This window comes from Myotis nattereri (genome assembly GCF_964212035.1).
Source record: "Myotis nattereri genome assembly, chromosome: 12".
Lineage (NCBI taxonomy): Eukaryota > Metazoa > Chordata > Mammalia > Chiroptera > Vespertilionidae > Myotis > Myotis nattereri.
In genome coordinates this window covers 16,662,674-16,681,733 of record NC_138087.1, presented here as the reverse complement: position 1 = coordinate 16,681,733, position 19,060 = coordinate 16,662,674, and the positions used below count along the sequence as shown (strand labels likewise).

General features: G+C 43.4%; 1 protein-coding gene across 1 annotated transcript in view; it reads right to left on the bottom strand.

The window, feature by feature from the left end:
* Window positions 1-14,604: 14,604 nt before the first annotated feature.
* MOB3B (MOB kinase activator 3B) overlaps window positions 14,605-19,060 on the bottom strand; it is a 184,270-nt gene continuing 179,814 nt past the window's right edge. The window contains exon 4 of the mRNA XM_081104248.1: window positions 14,605-15,945. Within this exon, the coding sequence (XP_080960374.1) occupies window positions 15,916-15,945 (30 nt within the window). The 3' untranslated portion in view covers window positions 14,605-15,915. The remainder of the gene's footprint in view (window positions 15,946-19,060) is intronic.

The window sequence follows — 19,060 nt, the reverse complement described above, 5'->3', positions numbered from 1 at the left end:
ATATATATACATCTTCTCTTTCCAAAATACCATGGAATGACAGTTGTATATACATGAATGTATACATATTTAATACGTGTGTGTGTGTGTGTGTATATATATATATATATATATATATATATATATATATATATTCCCCCAGAACACACACATATGCATGAGTGCATGCACACACACACACACACACACACACACACCAGTGCTGTTAGTGTAAATTTTTAGAAGTTTCTGAGCTAGATCTATGGAGAACACAAGGAAATTGCAGTCCAATATTTGTGTTATGAGTTATGAAAGCATAAAAATTAGCCCTAACTGGTTTGGCTCAGTGGATAGAGCGCCGGCCTACGGACTGAAAGGTCCTAGGTTCGATTCCCATCAGGGGCATGTGCCTTGGTTGCGGGCACATCCCCAGTGGGGAGTGTGCAGGAGGCAGCTGATCGATGTTTCTCTCCCATTGATGTTTCTAGCTCTCTATCCCTCTCCCTTCCTCTCTGTAAAAAAATCAATAAAATACATTTTTTTAAAAAATTAAAATAAGGTGGTATTTGTCCTAGCTGGCTTGGCTCAATGGTTAGAGTGTTGGGCCCGTGGAAAGAAGAATCAAGGGTTTAATTCTGATCAAGGGCACATATGGTTGCAGGCTGAAACCAAGCCCGGTTAGAGTGCATGCGGGAGGCAACCAATAGATGTTTCTCTCTCATATCAATATTTCTCTCTCTGTCTCTCTCCGTTCCACTCTCTCTAAAACAATAAAAATCAATGGAAAAAAATATCCTCAGGTCAAGATTAACAACAATAACAAAAAATAATGTGGTATTTTTGCAGAGACAGACAGATCAGGAAAAAAAAGGGAATAACTAAATTTCAATGAGAATTTAGATTATATTAAATGTGAGTTTCACATGAGTAGGGCATTGGTGTTATACATTTGGCAATTACCCTTGAAACATGTAAATTTTTATGCCTATTTTATGTCACAAAAATAACTGAATTTAAGACCCAAGAGTTAAAAACAAAAATATAAAACTTAAGAAAACTAGGAAAATATTTTAATACCTATTCGGATAAGGTCCATCTAAGCAAGATACACAATGCATAAATTATAAAGGAATTAAAAATCTATTTTATAAAGTTTAAATTTTTCTCTGTGATTAATATACCTAAATAGGTTTAAAGATAAACCACAGCCTGGAAGAAAATACTTGTTACTTTTACTTTAGAGAAAAAGTTAATATACGAAATATAAAAATATCTCTTACAAATAAGTGAAAATATAATCTAATAGAAAAATGAGCCAAAGATAAAAACAGACAAATCACAGAAGTTGAAATTAAATGCCCAATAAATACAGAGAAAAATACTCAACTTCACAAGTAATCAAGATGCAAATTAAAAACACTAATAAAGTTTCTCACTTATTCACAAAATATGATTAACACTATTATTGTGAGATTAGGGAGCACTCTTGGGAGATACAATTTGGTAGGTACCTTTTGAGGGAAATGTGGTGGTATCTACCAATATTTTAAAGCTTTATCATTTATTCAGCAATTGCAGTATTTGGTATCTATCCAAAAAGAGATATACCCAAGAGTGTCTGAAGAGAGCATACATGGGAGAAACTGCCCATCATTTAATTCTTTGTAAGACAGTGGATAGAGAGTTCCAAAGCTATGAAAGGAGAAAAGTCAGTCATAAGACCATTCTTCACCACAATTCCATTTATATTTTAGATAAATGTGTGTGTGTGTGTGTGTGTGTGTCAGACAGACTTTTTCCTTTGCTCAGAGCAATCACCAGGCTCTTGAGTTATGTGTCCTCCGGTGAATCCAAATGGAGGCACATCTGAAGAGGAATGCCTGCACCCCGCAGGGCACAGCAGAGGCAGCTGGTGGTGGAAGACGTGACACCCCTCCGGGCTCGCTCTGGGGTAGCTGTGAACCACCTCTCTGAGCATCAGGGTGCTTTTGTTGTGTTGTGTTGTGTTTTGTTTTGTGTTTTTTTTTTACATTTAAAAGAGGGGTAATAATTCATCAAAGAAAGAAGTACAATTTATGGATTGTAGTTTTCAAAGTACTTCATTGTATATGTATTTCTATTTTTCTTTGATTGATACTAATAAAGAACCCAGAATAACTAGATTTCATCTTAATTTAAAAGAATTTTTAAAAAGAGTTTCTTAGGAACTTTTCACTTTTTAGAATGGTGGCCATTATAAAGACATAGGGAGAAAGCCCATATGAGGAATGGTGAATAAAGTTAATTGGGCCTCCCACACACCTTAAAGTCATCTCCTATGGGTTGAATTTTGTCACTCCCCCTACCCCGGAAAAAAAAAAAAGGGTTGAAGTCCTAACCCCCAGAACCTCAAATATGACGCAGTTTGGATACAGGGTCATTGGAGATTTAGTTAAGATGAAGTCACACTGGAATAAGGTGAGCTCTTAATCCAATATAAATGGTATTCTTATGAGAAGAGGAAAATTTGGACACAGTGATAGAGGAAGAATGCCGCGTGAAAACGAGTCAGAGATTGGAGTTCTGGTACTATAGTAGCCAAGGAATGCCTGGGGCTACCAGAAGCTGGAAGAGGCCAGGAGGAACCCTCCCCTAAAGACTTTGGGGAGAGCACGGTAGAGTCAAAATTTTGATTTTCAATTTCTGGCCTCTGGAATTGTGAGAGAATACACAGTTTGTGTGACTGTTTTAGCAGCCCTAGGAAACTCATACACAACTCCAAATAAATTCTGGTTATCTCACCATAGAATTAAGTTAGTTGTTACTCATGTGAGTAAGTAACCATAATGCTACAATGGAGCCCATGTTAATTATAGACAATTACCAAGATAACCTTGTTAAACTCCATAACATCCCAGGAAAAAGTTGCAGAAATTAAAAATTTCATTTTACACACTGAAATGTGTATAAGGTAAATTTAAGAAGTAGAAAATAATGTGATTATAGTTTTTAAAAAAGTTAAATCAAACCAATATAATCAGTTCTCGTAGATGTATTACTATTAACTTTAAATACTTACAATTTTTTTCCTCTTTAAAATGATGGTCATTTTTATCATTATAAGGGATGTTATGCTTAATTTCTTCTTTATGTTCTTCATCAACTAGAGGTTCCACATAAACCTCTGAAAAAAAGTATGACACACCGTACATCAGACATATGTTAATTTCTTTGAAGGACTTTCATTTTTTCCACAAAGGATTGGAAGCAGAGACTTCACTTCTAAATTGTACCATATTTCCAACAATAAAATTGCTACACGTCAATTTTCTAGGATAATGGGGTCATCTTCCTTATCTATTATGTCTGTGAAAGCTTCCCATGCTTACCCACCTTCATTATTGGAAGTCACATCACTAATCTCTGAGGAATGAACCCCAGATAAAAAAATAAACAGTATGAAATTCATTGGGACGATGTGATTGATCACCAATGTCCTGTGTCTCTCGGAGTTTCCTTCCAGTTGCCGGCAGGTCCTGTAACTAGCTGGGACATTATGACGTCACCGACAAAAGGTCAGAATGCTGGGGAGGGATTTCCAAACGCTTTGTGACTCCGTCTGCTGTCTGTTGTATCCTTGCATTCTAATGGTCTTTAGTTTTAAAAAAGAAAACATCATGATATTTTCTTTGAAAATTAAGCAATATGTATTCAAGAAATAATGGGAATTATCGGCCCCTGGATTTTATTTCATTTAAAACATTATTTTTCAATTGTAGTTGTCAACAGTACAAATAGTTTCAGGGCTCCAGCATGGCGGTTACACATTTATAGAACTTTCGAAGTGACCCTGCGAAGGTCCCCAGGATTTTAAAGAAGCATTAATGTTGTTGCTAATAAAATGAGAACACACCTTTTGGGTTTTCAAAGCATTACAACAACATCTGTTCTTTTGGATAACTGAAGTGAAAATGTTTGTTAAAAGCTAATCGGAGACACGAACATTCAATCCAAGTGCCCAGCACCTTCTGGTTCATGGGCTATCTTAACTAGAGTTCTTTAGGAAAAAAATTTTGAAACTCATTTTTCCAGGTTTTTCTTTATAAAATATAAAATATTTGTTTTACTTACATTTTTTTAAACGATGAAACCCATTTTTTGCCTCGCATACATTGATAAAATTATATAATATTTAGTCAGTCAAAAGAGGAATTTCATATAGATGATATTATCCACATATTTCTCATATATAACTCATAATCAGCAATAAAGCAAGCAATTAAATGGACACTATCATCAATATTCTGCATGATATTAAAGGATCAACTCACTTTCTCTCAATTTTAATTGTTGGTGCTGAATAGCCTCTCAGCATTAGATAACATTTATAATTAAAATGACACACTCATCAGTAAAAAAAACACATAAATTTAAAAAGACTTAAAAGTTTCCTTCGGTGCAATGAAGGCTCACAAATTAAGTCCAACCTGTGGTTTCTACATACCTGATGAATTAGAGAATCAACTTGAAGGGAGCCTAATTGCAGAAGAGGATGAGGGGAAGCAGAGAGAACTTAAACTCTTAGTATAATGGCAGCCTGATTTCTCACTGCCAAAGGAGGGAGTTCTAAATATCTAAACAATGAAAGGTAACTATGTGAACCCATGATTTCTGATATATATAGGTAGATATAGAAATAAATATAGATGTAAATGTGTATGCATATGAATGCATATATTACATACACATATACACTCATGCATACAATAATTCCCTATCTCTGTCCAATGGAGAATATGACAACAGTGCTATTCCAATTCCATGAACACATCTAGTCCCCAGGTCTTGGTGTGTGAATATTATTCTCCACTAAAGGAACCAGGAATTCTTGGAGAAATGGCTGGTTCCAGGGCTGGGGCAGATGAGTTTAGAAAAATAATTGTCAAGAGCCTAAAAATTGTTCCCACTTAGAAATTCCACTTCTGGGAAACTATCTAAATGAAATAATCATGATTGCTAAAAGAAAAACAATTAGTCAAAATTATGCTCATTACTTCCTTGTTTATAATGAGAAAAATTTGAAACAACCCAATACAAATGATAGGGTAATTGACCAAAAAATGTCATGAATGTTCACTAAATTGAATGTTAAACAGATATTAAGATTAAGTTTATGGGAATGCTTATATTATAATGTTAAAGTATAAATGCAGCATCTAGATCAGGGGTCCTCAAACTTTTTAAACAGGGGGCCAGTTCACTGTCCCTCAGACCGCTGGAGGGCCGGATTATAGTTTAAAAAAAAAACTATGAACAAATTCCTATGCACACTGCACATATCTTATTTTGAAGTAAAAAAACAAAACGGGAACAAATACAATATTTGTATTTGCATGTGACCCACGGGCCGTAGTTTGAGGACCCCTGATCTAGATCCAATGTGTGTACAGGTTTGGGCTGAGATCTGGCTGTTCACTGCAGCCTCTAGATTCTCCCACATCCCACGTACATTAGTGTGTATCGGTGCGTTGAGGTGGGGTTGGCATTCTTGCTGCTTCAGGGTTTTGACTTTCCTGCTCTCAAATACTATCTGTCCTTCAAGATTCATGCCACTTAGCCATCCCATTCTCCATCACCCACCCACCACTATCATCTTTTGTCCTTCTCTAAACCCGTCCCAATTCATTGAAGACTCTTATACCGATCTCCATTTCCAAGAACACCTCCCGAGAACTTACCGGCCACACAGACAACGCATCCAACTGCTTGGTCTCTCAGTTTGACATCCCACTGCCAACACTCTTCTCTTCTAATCTAACTTAGCAATCTACACCCATTCTCTTGGGCCTCAGTACCACACATCTCTGTTCCAGCTGTGAAATGTTAAACTCCCAGATCCTGAAATTAAAAGTAACCATTGGAACCCATGGATTTTGACATATATTTCTTCCTGACCTTATATTTCTATCTTCCAAATATTGATTTGGTTTCAATATTCTGCAAGCATCCCTTCTCCCGCTCAGATGTCCTTCTCACCCCACTCTGGGCCACCGTGGCTCCCTTTACCCTACCCTCACTCGTATGCCTCCTGGGTCGGACCCTACTAAAGGCTTTGGGATGGGGATTATCAGGAAGATGAGGGGAAGTAACAATGTACTTACTTTGAGATTTAGTGGACCCAGAAACATTCAGAGCTTCTGAACACGATTTTCTCTTCCTTTCTTCTCAGTGATCACCCTGCCGCAAATCTTGTTCTAGTTCCTTTCTCCACTATCTTGTATCTTCTCATTCAACTTGGAGTGATGATCATGTTTGCATCTTCTGAAAAGCCAAGGACACCAGTCTTTTAATGAAACTTAGAGGCCTCTAAATAGGTGTGCCAGCTACACCCAGGAAGGCCTGGCTAAGTCTTTCCTTATCCTGGTTCCATTCCGGCAGCTCAGAATGGGCATCTGGCTACTTGTAAGCTGCTATATCCCCTCACTGGTATGAAAGGGTCAATACCAGGAGGTAGTTTCCCTTGTCCACGGTTTTGCTTTCTACAGTTTCAATTACCCGTGGTCAACAGTGTGCTCCAAAAATATTAAATGGAGAATTCCAGAATAAACAATTCATATGTTTTAAATTACACTCCATTCTGAGCAGCGTGATGAAATCTCGCCCCATCTGCGTGGGACAGAAATCGTCCCTTTGTCCAGCACATCCACGCTGCATACGCTACCTGCCCGTTAGTCACTTAGGAGCCGTCTCAGCCATCAGACTGGCTGTCACTATATTGTGGTGCTCCTGTTGAAGTAACTTATTTTACTTAGTAATGGCTCCAAAGCCACCCACATACTTTATATTGCAGTATATTGTTATCATTGTTCTATTTTATTATTAGTTATTATTCATCTCTTATTGTGGCCAATTTATAAATTAAACTTTGTTATAGGTATTATGTATAGGAAAATCATAGTTTATTTTATACTCTCTGTGGTTCAGGCATCCACTGGGGGTCTTGGAACATATAGCCCATGGATGGGGGCGGGGGCCACTGCACTAGTCCCCCCTGGAAGACTAAGTCTGGGTGGGAACGCCACTGTTTTATTGGGCAACTGGAAGGTGCGAATCCCTCTGAATCAAAGGTGCATGGGCTCTCCCATCCCTGTGGCTGTGCTCCCAGGCTGGCCAGCCCGCTGCCCTCAGTCTGTCTTCCCCGGGCAGTGGCCTGGCGACAACATCTACCCGGGGGCAGTGAGCCCACACGTTTCCTCCCCGTCACTTTGACCATCTTAGCTTTCAGCGCATTTTCATCAGCCTCACCCTTTCTCCCGCGAAGGGAGCGTTCATTCCATCGCCTGAGACTTCCTCATCCTTGCTTCCCAAGGTTCCTTTGGGCTTTTCAGGGGGAACTAATTGTGTGATCCTCCTGGTGAAAGTAGCTTTGTTTCCAGGGTAGCAGGTGAACAGGGTAGCAGGTGCAGGAGGGATCATTTTTCAGTAAATAAAGCCTGTGTGTGGAAGGGGATACGAGATAGCAATTAAGAGCAGGGGCTCTGGAGACAGATATGTGGGTTCAAATCCCAGCCCCACCACCAGCCAGCTGCATGGTCTTGAGTCAGATTCTTGTGCCTGAATCTCAGTGTCCTCATCTGTGAAATGGAAAGAATGACAATGCTATTGACTTCAGAAGATTGTGGTGAAGATTCATCCGATCACCCGAGGGAAACGCCTGGCACGAGGCCCAGCGCTAAGCCAGAGCAGGGACTTCCCCGCTGAGCTCACACTGCCCCCCCGCTTGCCACGGCCCTCAGCCTCCACGTTTGCAGCAGATTGCAGGACGGTCGCCTCGCCATCACCATGCTTACCTCCAGGAACAGCCCTGAGAGGTGGATGGGAGAATCTACCTCAGGCACCCAGCAAGCACGGTGCTTGGCATAAAGCAAATTCTCGGTAAACAAGTTCCCAGCAATTCTTCCCCCTGGTGCCATCCTAATGTCCCCTCAGCGCCTGGCACGTCCTTCCCAGGACAGCCACTCGGGAATCTGGAGCTGCAGGTGCGGTCATTCAACACTCGCCTCTCCCATCTTCCCTTCCTCTGGGCATCGGTGAGAGCCGGGGGACCTTTCTTCCCCATTTCTCTGTCCAAGTCACGCAGAACCTTCCCCAGTCACTTAGGAGAAAGAATGCAAATTCCAAGGAAATAGCCTGAGCCCAAGGGTAGCACAAGCTTTCTTCTGAAGGAAAACTGTCAACATGGCAATAACCAGTTTGTGGCTCTTAGGAACTTTCTGGACTTGCAGTTTTTTATTTCTTTTACTTCAAACCCACCAGCTCACAGAGTTTTGCTGAATTCAGTGTCCAGATAATGCCCGGCCAGTGCTTAGTATCAGAGCTATGCCTCATGGTATCTGCACAACCGCAGGAAGCTCATGCCAGGACGGAAATGTGCTAAAAATTGTTCTTGAGAGTGTGAAATGGGGCTTCCATTTTGAATGAATTTTCTTTAACTTCCATGGGTCAGTATTTGCTGCATCTAATGGTTTACTATTAAGACAAAACCCAACAACACTCCTACCTGCTCCCCTTCTAACAAATGCTGCCTCCTTCTATGATCTGTAGTTCAGTTGTTTCATGGACAATATCGATGGTGCCCTAGGAACAGGAAGGTAAAAGTCATTCACTTCATCACGACATATTTACTAGTACTTCATCCACCTTAAATCATAGACTGGCCTTACATCCTGACGTATTCAAGGTCTCCTGATGGAACCAGGAACCGAAGAGCATTTACCCTCTGCATGACTCCTGGTGCCCTGAGAGGAGGCTGCACAAACCAGGTGGGTGGAGCAGATGCTGCTTTTAAAAATAAACGAGATTCCTGCTCATTTCTAAACTTAGTTTAGGGAATAGCTGCATTAATAAATTTCACAGCTGGGCCGGTGGCACAGTGAGTGTCAACCTATGAACCAGAAGGTCACGGTTCAATTCCCGGTTGGAATATGTGCCTGGGCGGTAGGCTCCATCCCCAGTGTGGGGCGTGCAGGAGGCAGCCAATCAATGACTCTCTCAGCACTGATGTTTCCATCCCTCTCTCCCTCTCTGAAATCAATAAAAATATATTAAAAGAAAGAAGTTTCACAGCTGCACATGGCCCTGACCTCTCAGCTGCATATTTCTAATTGTTCATGTACTGGCATGTATTTTATATTATGGTTTAAGAATTAATGCCACTTAATTTCTTGAGCAGAGAAAGAAAAATAGCAAAAAATTAACTGTTATAGGTCTGCAAACCTCTTATTGTCAAAGCTAAGATGTTCTGCTTTGGGTGTTTCTGTTTATTAATGCTTACTAGTCTGCTTGTCTTCCTTTAAGGATGAATACAATGCACGCTTTTTTTCTCACTTTGCAGCAAAGAACAAGACCTAAAAATTCCTTATGTACTCTTTTTTAAAAAATTCTTTATTGTTTACAGTATTACATGACTATCCTTTTTTCCCCCATTGACCTCTCCCCCACCACACCCTCTCCCAGGCACAAGCCCTCAACCCCCCTACTGTTTGTGTCCATTGGTTATGCTCGCATGCATGCATACAAGTCCTTTGGTTGATCTCTTACCCCCTCACCCCCCATCTTCCCTCTTATGTTGTACAGACTGCTCGATGCTTCTATGTCTCTGGTTCTATTTTTGTTCATCAGTTTATGTTGTTCATTATAGTCCACAAATGAGTGAGAACATGTGATATTTATCTTTCTCTGACTGGCTGATTTCACTTAGCATAATGCTCCCTAGTTCCATCCATGCTGTTGCAAATGGTAAGAATTCCTTCTTTTTCACAGCAGCGTAATTGCTTGCTGGTGAATCCTCCAGGACTTTCTGATTGTCTCCCTGGTTCCTTCCCACTCAGGAACCCCACCTTCACCTCTGGAATTACCCTCACATCACTCAGCAGCACTCAACACTAGTCATGCTGAGCTTGGTGTCCCCTGTTAGATCTGCTGTCCTCCCTAATCTTTGGGTCCACTTTATAACTGTGAGTGCACATCTTGTGAATAGAAATAACTTTCTGATCTCAGATGGACAGATCTGAGAAGCACCAATGCAAGCACTTGAACAAATATCCAGAAAATAAATGGAAAGCTGATTGCTATACTATCTGGAGCCTGTGTCCACAGGAAGGGGAATGGTGGGAAAGCCCAGTGCCTGGTGGGTGAAGGTGATTCCAGTGGTTAAGAGTATAGGGTCCTGAGCCCACTCATGTGGCATTAAATCCAGTTCCATCACTTTGTAACATTGACCATGAAATTGGAATAAACATAGATAACCATCCTTGTGGAGTTGTCACGAGCATTTGATGAGATTATCCATGTAAAATGCTGAGGATATATTTAATGTGTAGTATGCACTCAATAAATGTATGTTTATATTATCATTATTATATATTGCTTTTACTTAATCTCTCTGATAGCAGACCTTAATTAGGTACCTATTTGCTATTCATTCATTCATCCATCAAGGGTTCATTGAGCATCTACTGTGTGCTAGACACTCTCTTCTAGATGCTTGGGATACATCAACAAATAGACAGAGATCCCCAGTGTCATGAGTTTATATTTTTAATGGAAAGAGATAGTAAACAAAAGCCTAGTAAGTAAATTATCCTATATAATAAATGCCTACTGTGCTAAGTGTCCAGTTGCTGGTCATCCATTCAACCAAAGCATAATATGCTAATGGTATGCTAAGACTGCTCAACCACTTGCGATGACATGCACTGACCACCAGGGGGCAGATGCGCCGACCAGTAGGTTAGCTTGCTGCTGTGGTCTGGCTGATGATCGGGACTGAGCAAGACAGGCCTGACATGCCCTGGAGCCCTCCTGAGGCCCCTCCCTGGCTGGCCAACCTCCTGAGTTCCTCCCTGGCCCCAGTCGTGCACCGGTGGGGTCCCTCAGCCTGGCCTGCACCCTCTCACAATCTGGGACCCTTCAGGGGATGTCAGAGAGCCAGTTTCAGCCCAATCCTGCAAGCCAGGCCAAGAGACCCCATGGTGCACAAATTCATGCGTTGGGCCTCTGGTATAATATAAATGCTAGGGGAAATGTAAATTTGAGCACAGAAAGGAGGCTTGGGTGTCCTTCTGGGCAGATGCAATAATCAGGGACTTTACTGAGGTAACATTTAAGCAAAAACTTCAAAGAGAAGGAGTTAGTCCAAGGCCATCTGGGGGAAGAGCATCCAGTCAGGGGAACAGCCAATGCAAGGCCATAAAGATGATTGTGCCTAGTGTGTGTGAGGCCAGCAAGGAGGCTGGCGGGGGGTGGGGGGTGGTGGGAGGGGAGGCCTGGGATGGAGGGATCAAGGGGGAGCTGAGGCTTTTAATCTGAGCATAGAAAGTAGCATTGTAGGGTTTTGAGCAGAGAAGGGGCTATGTTCTCATCCACAGATAGGGCAGGGGTGGGCAGCTGGTTCCTCACTTCCAGCCAATGTTAAAAAGCCTCAGCAGCTTCCCCTTAACCACAGACTCCTGGGGGCCAAATGCCCCTGTTGTACCTCCATGGGATTATACTTCTGACTGAGACAAGCCCAAGTGAAGTCATTAGCCTTTAGACAAACAAACAAGTCACAATTTAGGAATTTTCCAAATGCTGCTGCCTCTTGTGGGAGTCAGCATGAAGTTTGTACAAACACATGATTGTAGATACATAATATGCACAATCATGGAGAACGGGTATCCGGAATATTGTTTCTGAGTTAATAACAGAGGATTCTGTTGCTACCTTTTCCGACTACGTTCTGTGAATTTCTTGAAGATGCTTAGACTCTTACCCTTTGCTGATTTGATAATATGTGAGGTCATGTCTCAGGCGTATGATATGATTTCCTCTGGAGCAGATGTTCAGCGTAATTGAATGGGCAGTAATACAGTTAGAAAATCAATCAAAGTTTAGCTAGATTGAATTGAATTTCCTCATTTAGTATTAATTTATCGTACTGGGATTTTTTTGCTTCTCTTTATTATTATGAAAACTCAGATGATGAACGTTGCATTAAAATAATGAGAAGTTTCAGTGAAAGTAAGGTATTCTGCTAAAATCTACTTCACATGAAGAAGGTAAGTCAGATAAAATGTATTATTGTTATAATGTGTGATGCTACCATTGGCTTTTCAGTGACATTTATCATTTTAGTCAGTGTGGCAATGAACTTTGCTTGGACACAGAGCTGAGAATTCAGGATAATTGAAAGGTTAGATAGACTGAATGATCAGCTTCATTTCTATGGGAAGTAAGCTTCTCAATTTTTGCTGTTGCAGGCCCACTGCAAGATGAAGAAATAAATTGAGTACACACAGAGAAAAAGACAGAATAGATAGATGATGGTTACATGTCCTTTATTGTTGACATTTGGATTCCAAGCTCACACAGAATTGATTTCATAAATGTTCTTTCACTTTATCTTGCCTTTCTAATTGATTTGTGTAGGCTCTTATTGTCAAACCCTTAATTTAATCACAAATGGAACTAAAAATAATCATTTTTCTGATGCAATTAGAAAAGATACTAGAAACTTTGAAATGAGAATACGAAGAGCTAGCAAAACAGCTTAACTGTCAGACTAGAACTGGACTCTTCCCTCTAAAAGTTACAAAAATTCTTATTTACTCCTTGAAAACTTCTTACCCAGAATTAATAACTGGCCAGAAAGAAATAGCCTGTTGTAAAGAGGTGTGCTTTTTTGTTTGTTTTTATTGTTGATATATTTTTCAAAGCAGGGAAAAATCAATTCTTTCCCAAACACACTTTGTTTGGATAATTCTAAGAGAGAATCATCTACGTCATCAAGGACCACAACGATCCAAGAACAAATGACAACAGGATTACCCAAGGGACACATCTGACCCCTTCGTACACACCCCTCTGACACATGGTCATGCCTTTCCTGCAGTGTTTCTTTTCTCACAGTGTGATGCTCACGGGGTGTGGGTGTGATGGAAGGCGAGGGGCCACAGGAAGTGCTGTGCTTCCACTGGTGACCAGATTGATGGATTGGCGTAAATCACCACAAAACGGTGAGAACCCTATCCAAGTCCCTTAGTACTCTGCCAATTAAAGAGGTGTTTAAAACAAACAAAACTCAAGGAGATACATCAAAATGGTTGAATATAATATAGATGATAATTTAGTGTGGGCAAACAGAACAGAAAATTTAACAATGTATAAAAATCAAGTTAGGATTGAACAAAGGCACAATATCATTTGTAGAAAACATGCAATAATTTTTTACATGTTCACTCTTGGCTCCATCCTAACGCACAGTGACATGGAGAGCTTTGGGAAGGTTTCTCGTTGGACTACAGAACTCTTAGCGGAGCAACAGACTTCCGAGAGAATTCTGCCAATGAGAGACGGCTAAGGGAAAAAAGGCTGAAGGGCCATTGGTAATGGTCTTGAGATATTTCATGGGTATGCAGACAAAGCTCTCATTAATTATGTTTTTACTTATTCTATTTAGTCTTTGGATCTTTCCTAATGTAGAGACAATTGACAAAGTATTGTAAAGTTTTATGAGGTCTGCATTGTATTTTGACATGATTCATCAATAAGAATGAATATTTACAGAGAAAGAAAATATGGAAATGTTAACAGCTGAAAAAATGTTAACAATTAATGCCTGTGAGGAAGGGTCTATGGATGTTCATTATAATCTTCCCTTTTTGAAACTTCGCAGAAAGAAAGAAGAGTGGCTACATGTATAATTCAACTAAAACATAGTGGGAGATGGAGAGCCAGCAGGTTCGGAGGAAGAAGCCAGGTGTCAGTGTCGGACGCAGAGCCAGGGGTGCCTGCGGGGCTGCCTGAGCTCAGGTCCTCCATGTACAATGGGATGTACTTATGATGTGGTCGAGCCAAAAAGATAAAAAAAACAAAAGCCCTCCTGTAATGATTTTCTTTAGAATTTGCCAGACAAGGTTCTGCGGGAATAAAAATGCTCTGTAATTAAAAAATAAGAGCCATATGCCAGCGCTTATCCTAGAGGAGTTGATTAGTGCAATGAGCGATATAACCAGGAGGAATCTGTTCCAAGGAGTTGAAAAAATATTTGTATTTTTAAATTGAATGGAAATTTCAGATGCACCAACAGTGACTAGAAATAAGCTTAAAAAGAATTAATAACAAATGTCTCCAGAGTCCAGCACCCTATGTGACGGAGATGCAGGAATGCAGTCCATTTTCAATGCAAAGCCCCGTGGTTGCCCCAGGTCCAGGCTTCCGAGCTCCTCCAGGTCCTGCTCTGTCCCAGCGCGCACTTGCTGTGTGTGGTCCTGCAGGGGCTCTTGTTCCTGTTTCTCTGGGTCCCTAGGACAGTCAGGTGTTCTTTCAGCCCCACATGAAGCTGAAACATCTCTGCCTGTCTTGTCCTCTCAAACATAAAAAAGCAGTGAGTTTTGCTGGCCAGAGCACAACCACACAGAGAGAGGTAGCAGCATTTGGATTCCATGAGTCAACTTTGACGAGAAGCAAAGTAAGGGTTGGGTTGGGAATGCAGGATGCCACCGAGCCCAGACACTCAGCCCTTTCTTAGTCTGGACGAAGAATGAGTTCATGCTCTTAGGCTCTTGTGGCTTTAATATGTTATGTATAATGAAACAGAAATCAGAGTTGCTTAGTTATTCTTTAATCGGTACTACATTACAATGCACTAATACATTCGTTTCTACTTCCCTCCACCAATGGCTATTTTGCCATATTCAAATGCTCACTGGAAGTATAGTTACCACCTAGTCACAGGCTTCCGGGGCCTCCACCACGTGGTGAATGAATCAGAGAAGTGACACTCACCTGGGTTTCAACAGGCAGGAAGTAGCCCAGAGTGGGCATCCTGTCTTGGGGAGGATGGAAGAAGGAAGTGCGCTGCAGCTCCACGGTTACCTTGGCAACTGTGGCACAATCATTGGGGCAGAAGCTAATTTCTGGCCATCATGTAATACAGCAGAGGCGAGGAGAGGGTGGAGGAAGAGGAAGCGGGCATTGGCTGGGTTCAGAAGCTCAGAGGGCCAGCCGGGAAGGTTAAGGCCGTGCCCGGGAGTCTGAGCTCCATGCACCAATAGCCAATTGTACTTTTGTTTTTTTTCACTGAAATTTGGTATTACCCAGCGACAGCCACGACCCCCCCCCCCCCAATGAAGAACAAACACGGCACTAATCTGGCTCAGGGCTTCTGCTCACCGTCCCTGGTCATTTAGAACTCCCTCCCACCCCTCTCCTCTGGGAAACAGGACCAAACATCTTAAGTGGAAAGAATGGCGTGGTTATAAAAACACATTCGGTTCAGGGTGAACTGGTGACTAGAAACCAGGCTCTTCCCTGTAGGTAAGTGTGCAGACCCCGCCGGGGGCAGGGGACAGCCCCCCGCGGAGTGTCCCTGATAGGATGCCTGCTAGGGAACCGGTGTGGATACTGCCGGGGCCTGGCGTCTCCAGCTCCACAGCCCTGCACACAGTCAGGCTACAGGAGCAGGGCAGGAGTTTGCAGGGACCGAACGGGAGGAAGGCTTGTTTTAGACAGACTCGCAGGGCATCCAGAGATCCAAATGCACTCGGGACTTAGAACACACAGACGGACATGTCGGCCGGCGGACAAGACAGAGGAGGGAACGCACACACAGTGTCTCAGTCTCACAACCCGAGTCCGGCCCAGCGCGGGCCCAGGCAGGGCTGCGGGGCTCGAGGCGTCCTGCGGACGGGGGTGGGTCCTTCTCTCGCGCCACGGGCGGCCACTCCGCAGGGCAAGGCTAGCAGCACTCAGGGTTAAGACGCAGAAGTGAGGGGCGTGTCTGTCGGGAGTCACCCCGGTGTCCCCCTCTCCGGCTCCTGGAAGTCCGAGCGCCATCTCAGCCAGGTCTCCTCCCGCCCACCTGGGCCTCCAGGAGCGAGCAGCTGCCCTCTCTCTTCCGCAGGGTAGGGTGGGGCGCTAGTGACACATCCGGCTGGTCATCTCCTTCTGGAAAGCAGGGAGAAGGGTGGTTAGGGAGCTGAAGGCAGAGTGGTGGCTTGTGGAAGGGTCTGACATACCCCTGTGACCTCTGGAGGCTTTGAGCAAGATGCTGCAAGCATGGCCATGAATAAGGCTTGGCTTGCAGATGTCGTCTGCTTCCTGTTTTTGTTTTTAAATCAAAGCATCTTTAAAAACACAGCTAACTGGCTGAAAATCCAGGCTGCTTGCTTTTTCTGAAATATTGCAAGACCCTTTAACTCCAGCCGCTGTGGAGAGCGGCTACAGTGTTTGGACAGGGTCAAGCCTCGGACTAGCGAGAGGGCACAGTCCTCTCGTGGCCACGTGCAAGTCCCAGCTTGGAGGGCAGGGCCCTCCCAGCACAATTATAGCCAACAGCTATAGTTAAAAGCTTGAACCTGTGGTCCAAACGCGTGGCCCCACGTGCCTGAGTGATGTGGCTTGACAGAGTTCAGGTGCATGTAATTGAGTAGATTCGAAACCCACGAGAACGTTGTAACCACACCCTTACTTTGCCTCCTGGAATCTGGCTATAAAATAAAAGACACGGCTTGTAGTCCGTGGCACTGTCGCAAGCTCTCCATCAGAGAGGACAGCGTCCCACCCTGACCCAGCTTTCATTCTCTTGTCTGTCTTTTCTCCATCCTTCCCCGCCCCCTCTCAGGCTCACCGAACCTGGATGAGCTGGCTCGGCACGAGCTGCCCCTTCAGAGGCAGGACATGCTTTCCAGGTTACCCCGGGCCCCACCACTCCCACTGGTCTCGCCATCAGGAACCAAGTACCATGTACGGATGGATAGGATCGTTGGATATATGCTGCTGTGTTTCTTGGAGAATAATTTCTCTTTACCTAAGTTTCCATCAAAGATTGAAAAGATGAAGCACAGTCTAAGTGGGTATAAGTCAAGAAAAGCAGGAGGGAAGACATTTCTTACTGGAAATGCAGACTATACTAACGGGTCTGACATGCAACCAACCACCTTGCCTTTTACCCACCCACCGCCCGGCTGGCTCTCGTGGGCATGTGCAGGGGCTAAAGGTGCCACCCGTTCCCATTCTGTGGGCCTCTGCACAGGCTGAGCCTCTAGTCTGTGCCTGCTCCTACCACATCCTGCCCTCTTTCCTTGGCTACTCGCCATAATTTTTCCCAATCAGCAAGAGCAATTCACTGCCTGGCACACCTTCCTACACTCCCTCCCACCCCACTGTGAAGCTAGCCACTCCCCCCGCTTGTGCCCACCTGGAGTCCTGCATGCAATGAGCTGGTCCATACTCTGTGTGTGTGCACGGACTATGGGCCTTCGCCACTGTGGGCGACTAAATGTCAGGAAAAAAAACCTCTCATTCGATCACACATGTGCTTCCACCATGTGTCCCTCACTTTGCACAGTGCCGGGCACAGGGCAGCGGCTCCTCTTTCCTCATCCAGGGCCTGGAAGGCAGGCTGCAATGAGCCCTGCCCTGTGCAGCATTTGGCAGGACACGTTCAATGTCATTTCTAGTAGATGAATGAGCTGCGTCCAAGTCCCACCTGCTGCAGCACTGATGCCAGAGGCTGCACCCCTTGCACACTGGCCCTGGATCACCCCAGCCTAGAAAATAGGAGTAAAAGGAGCTTGAGCATGGGTGTGTCCAGGTGCTCAGAGACTCTTGGAAAACATAACAATGTGTTGGTTAAAGAAATACCAGAACATACTAGTACATAGAAGAATTTAGCACCCCTAGAAGATTATTAAATGCATGCAAGTACATACAGATACATAAATTGAACAATTAAATGAGCATCTAATTAGGCCTATTACTTGTACTATGTAGCAGGTGCCTGGGAGATGAGGTTGCTGTTTGCAAGGAGCTATACTCTATCTTGGAGAAAGAGCTATAGATCACAAGCTAAAATATAATAAAATTCCCTGGCCAGGGTGGCTCAGTTGGCTGGAGCATTGTCCCATACACTGAAAGGTTGTGGGTTTAATTCCAGGTCAGGGTACATACCCAGATTTCAGGTTTGAGCTCTGGTTTGGGGTGTGTGCAGGAGGCAACCAATTGATGTTTCTCCCTCTCCCTTTCTGTTCTTTTCTTGCTAAAATCAATGGGGCATATCCTCGGGTGAGGACTTAAACAATAAAAAAAAAATTCAATGACATACATGCAAATATTTAGAGGAAGGGAGGCCATGAGGCATGGCAGAACTGAATTCACCCACATTTACAATTTTTAAAAATATGTTCTTATTGGTTTTCAGAAAGAGAGGGAGAGGGTGAGATAGAAACATCAATGAGAAACATCGATCGGCTGCCTCCTGCATGCCCACACTGGGGATTGAGCCCGCAATCCAGGCATATGCCCTGACCAGGAATTGACCTGGCCACCTCTTTCACCCACATTTAGATCCCACTTCTGCACTCACTACCCTTGTGTGACCTCTCTGTGCCTTTGGGTCTTGGCTGAAATGCCCCTTTTTAGGGTGCCTTCTCTAACCTCCGAGACAGCCCCACCTCTACCCTGCGGTGCCCATATTACATCATGTAACCCTTCCCCTAACCCTGTGAAGTGAGACTGCCACCCCTTTGGACTGAGGCGCAAACAGGCTCAGAGACTGAGAGCAATTTATCAAAGCCACACAGGAAGTGGCAGGGGTGGGATTCGAACTCAGGGCTGAGTGCAAAGGCCAGAGGTTCCTATGAATATGCATTCAGATGATATTGATTTAATACTGACTTATATATATAGTAATCACAGATGGTCGCAGTCATTCCTGAATTTTCAAAATGCCAGAGATGTATTTTCATCACCCAGACTCATGCCTCTTTGAATTACAGGTGCAATAAATACTCAAACACTTTCGTCACTAAAGACTGCAGGCACTAGAAGTAGGGAAACAAACAACAACAAAGCAGAAGAGGGAACCGTCTGAGAGCGCACAGGGGGCTATTCCGAAGCCCTTGGGCTAGTCTGTGAAAAGCCAGGACCGGCGCCTCCTCACACACCCTGCAGCCCCAAATGCAGGAGAGAAGCTGCCCCCTGGGATGCCTCCCGACATCCTTAGAGAGACAGAGCGCTTGCAACAGCAGATCAGAAACCCGAGGAAGGCAGGCTCAGCTGG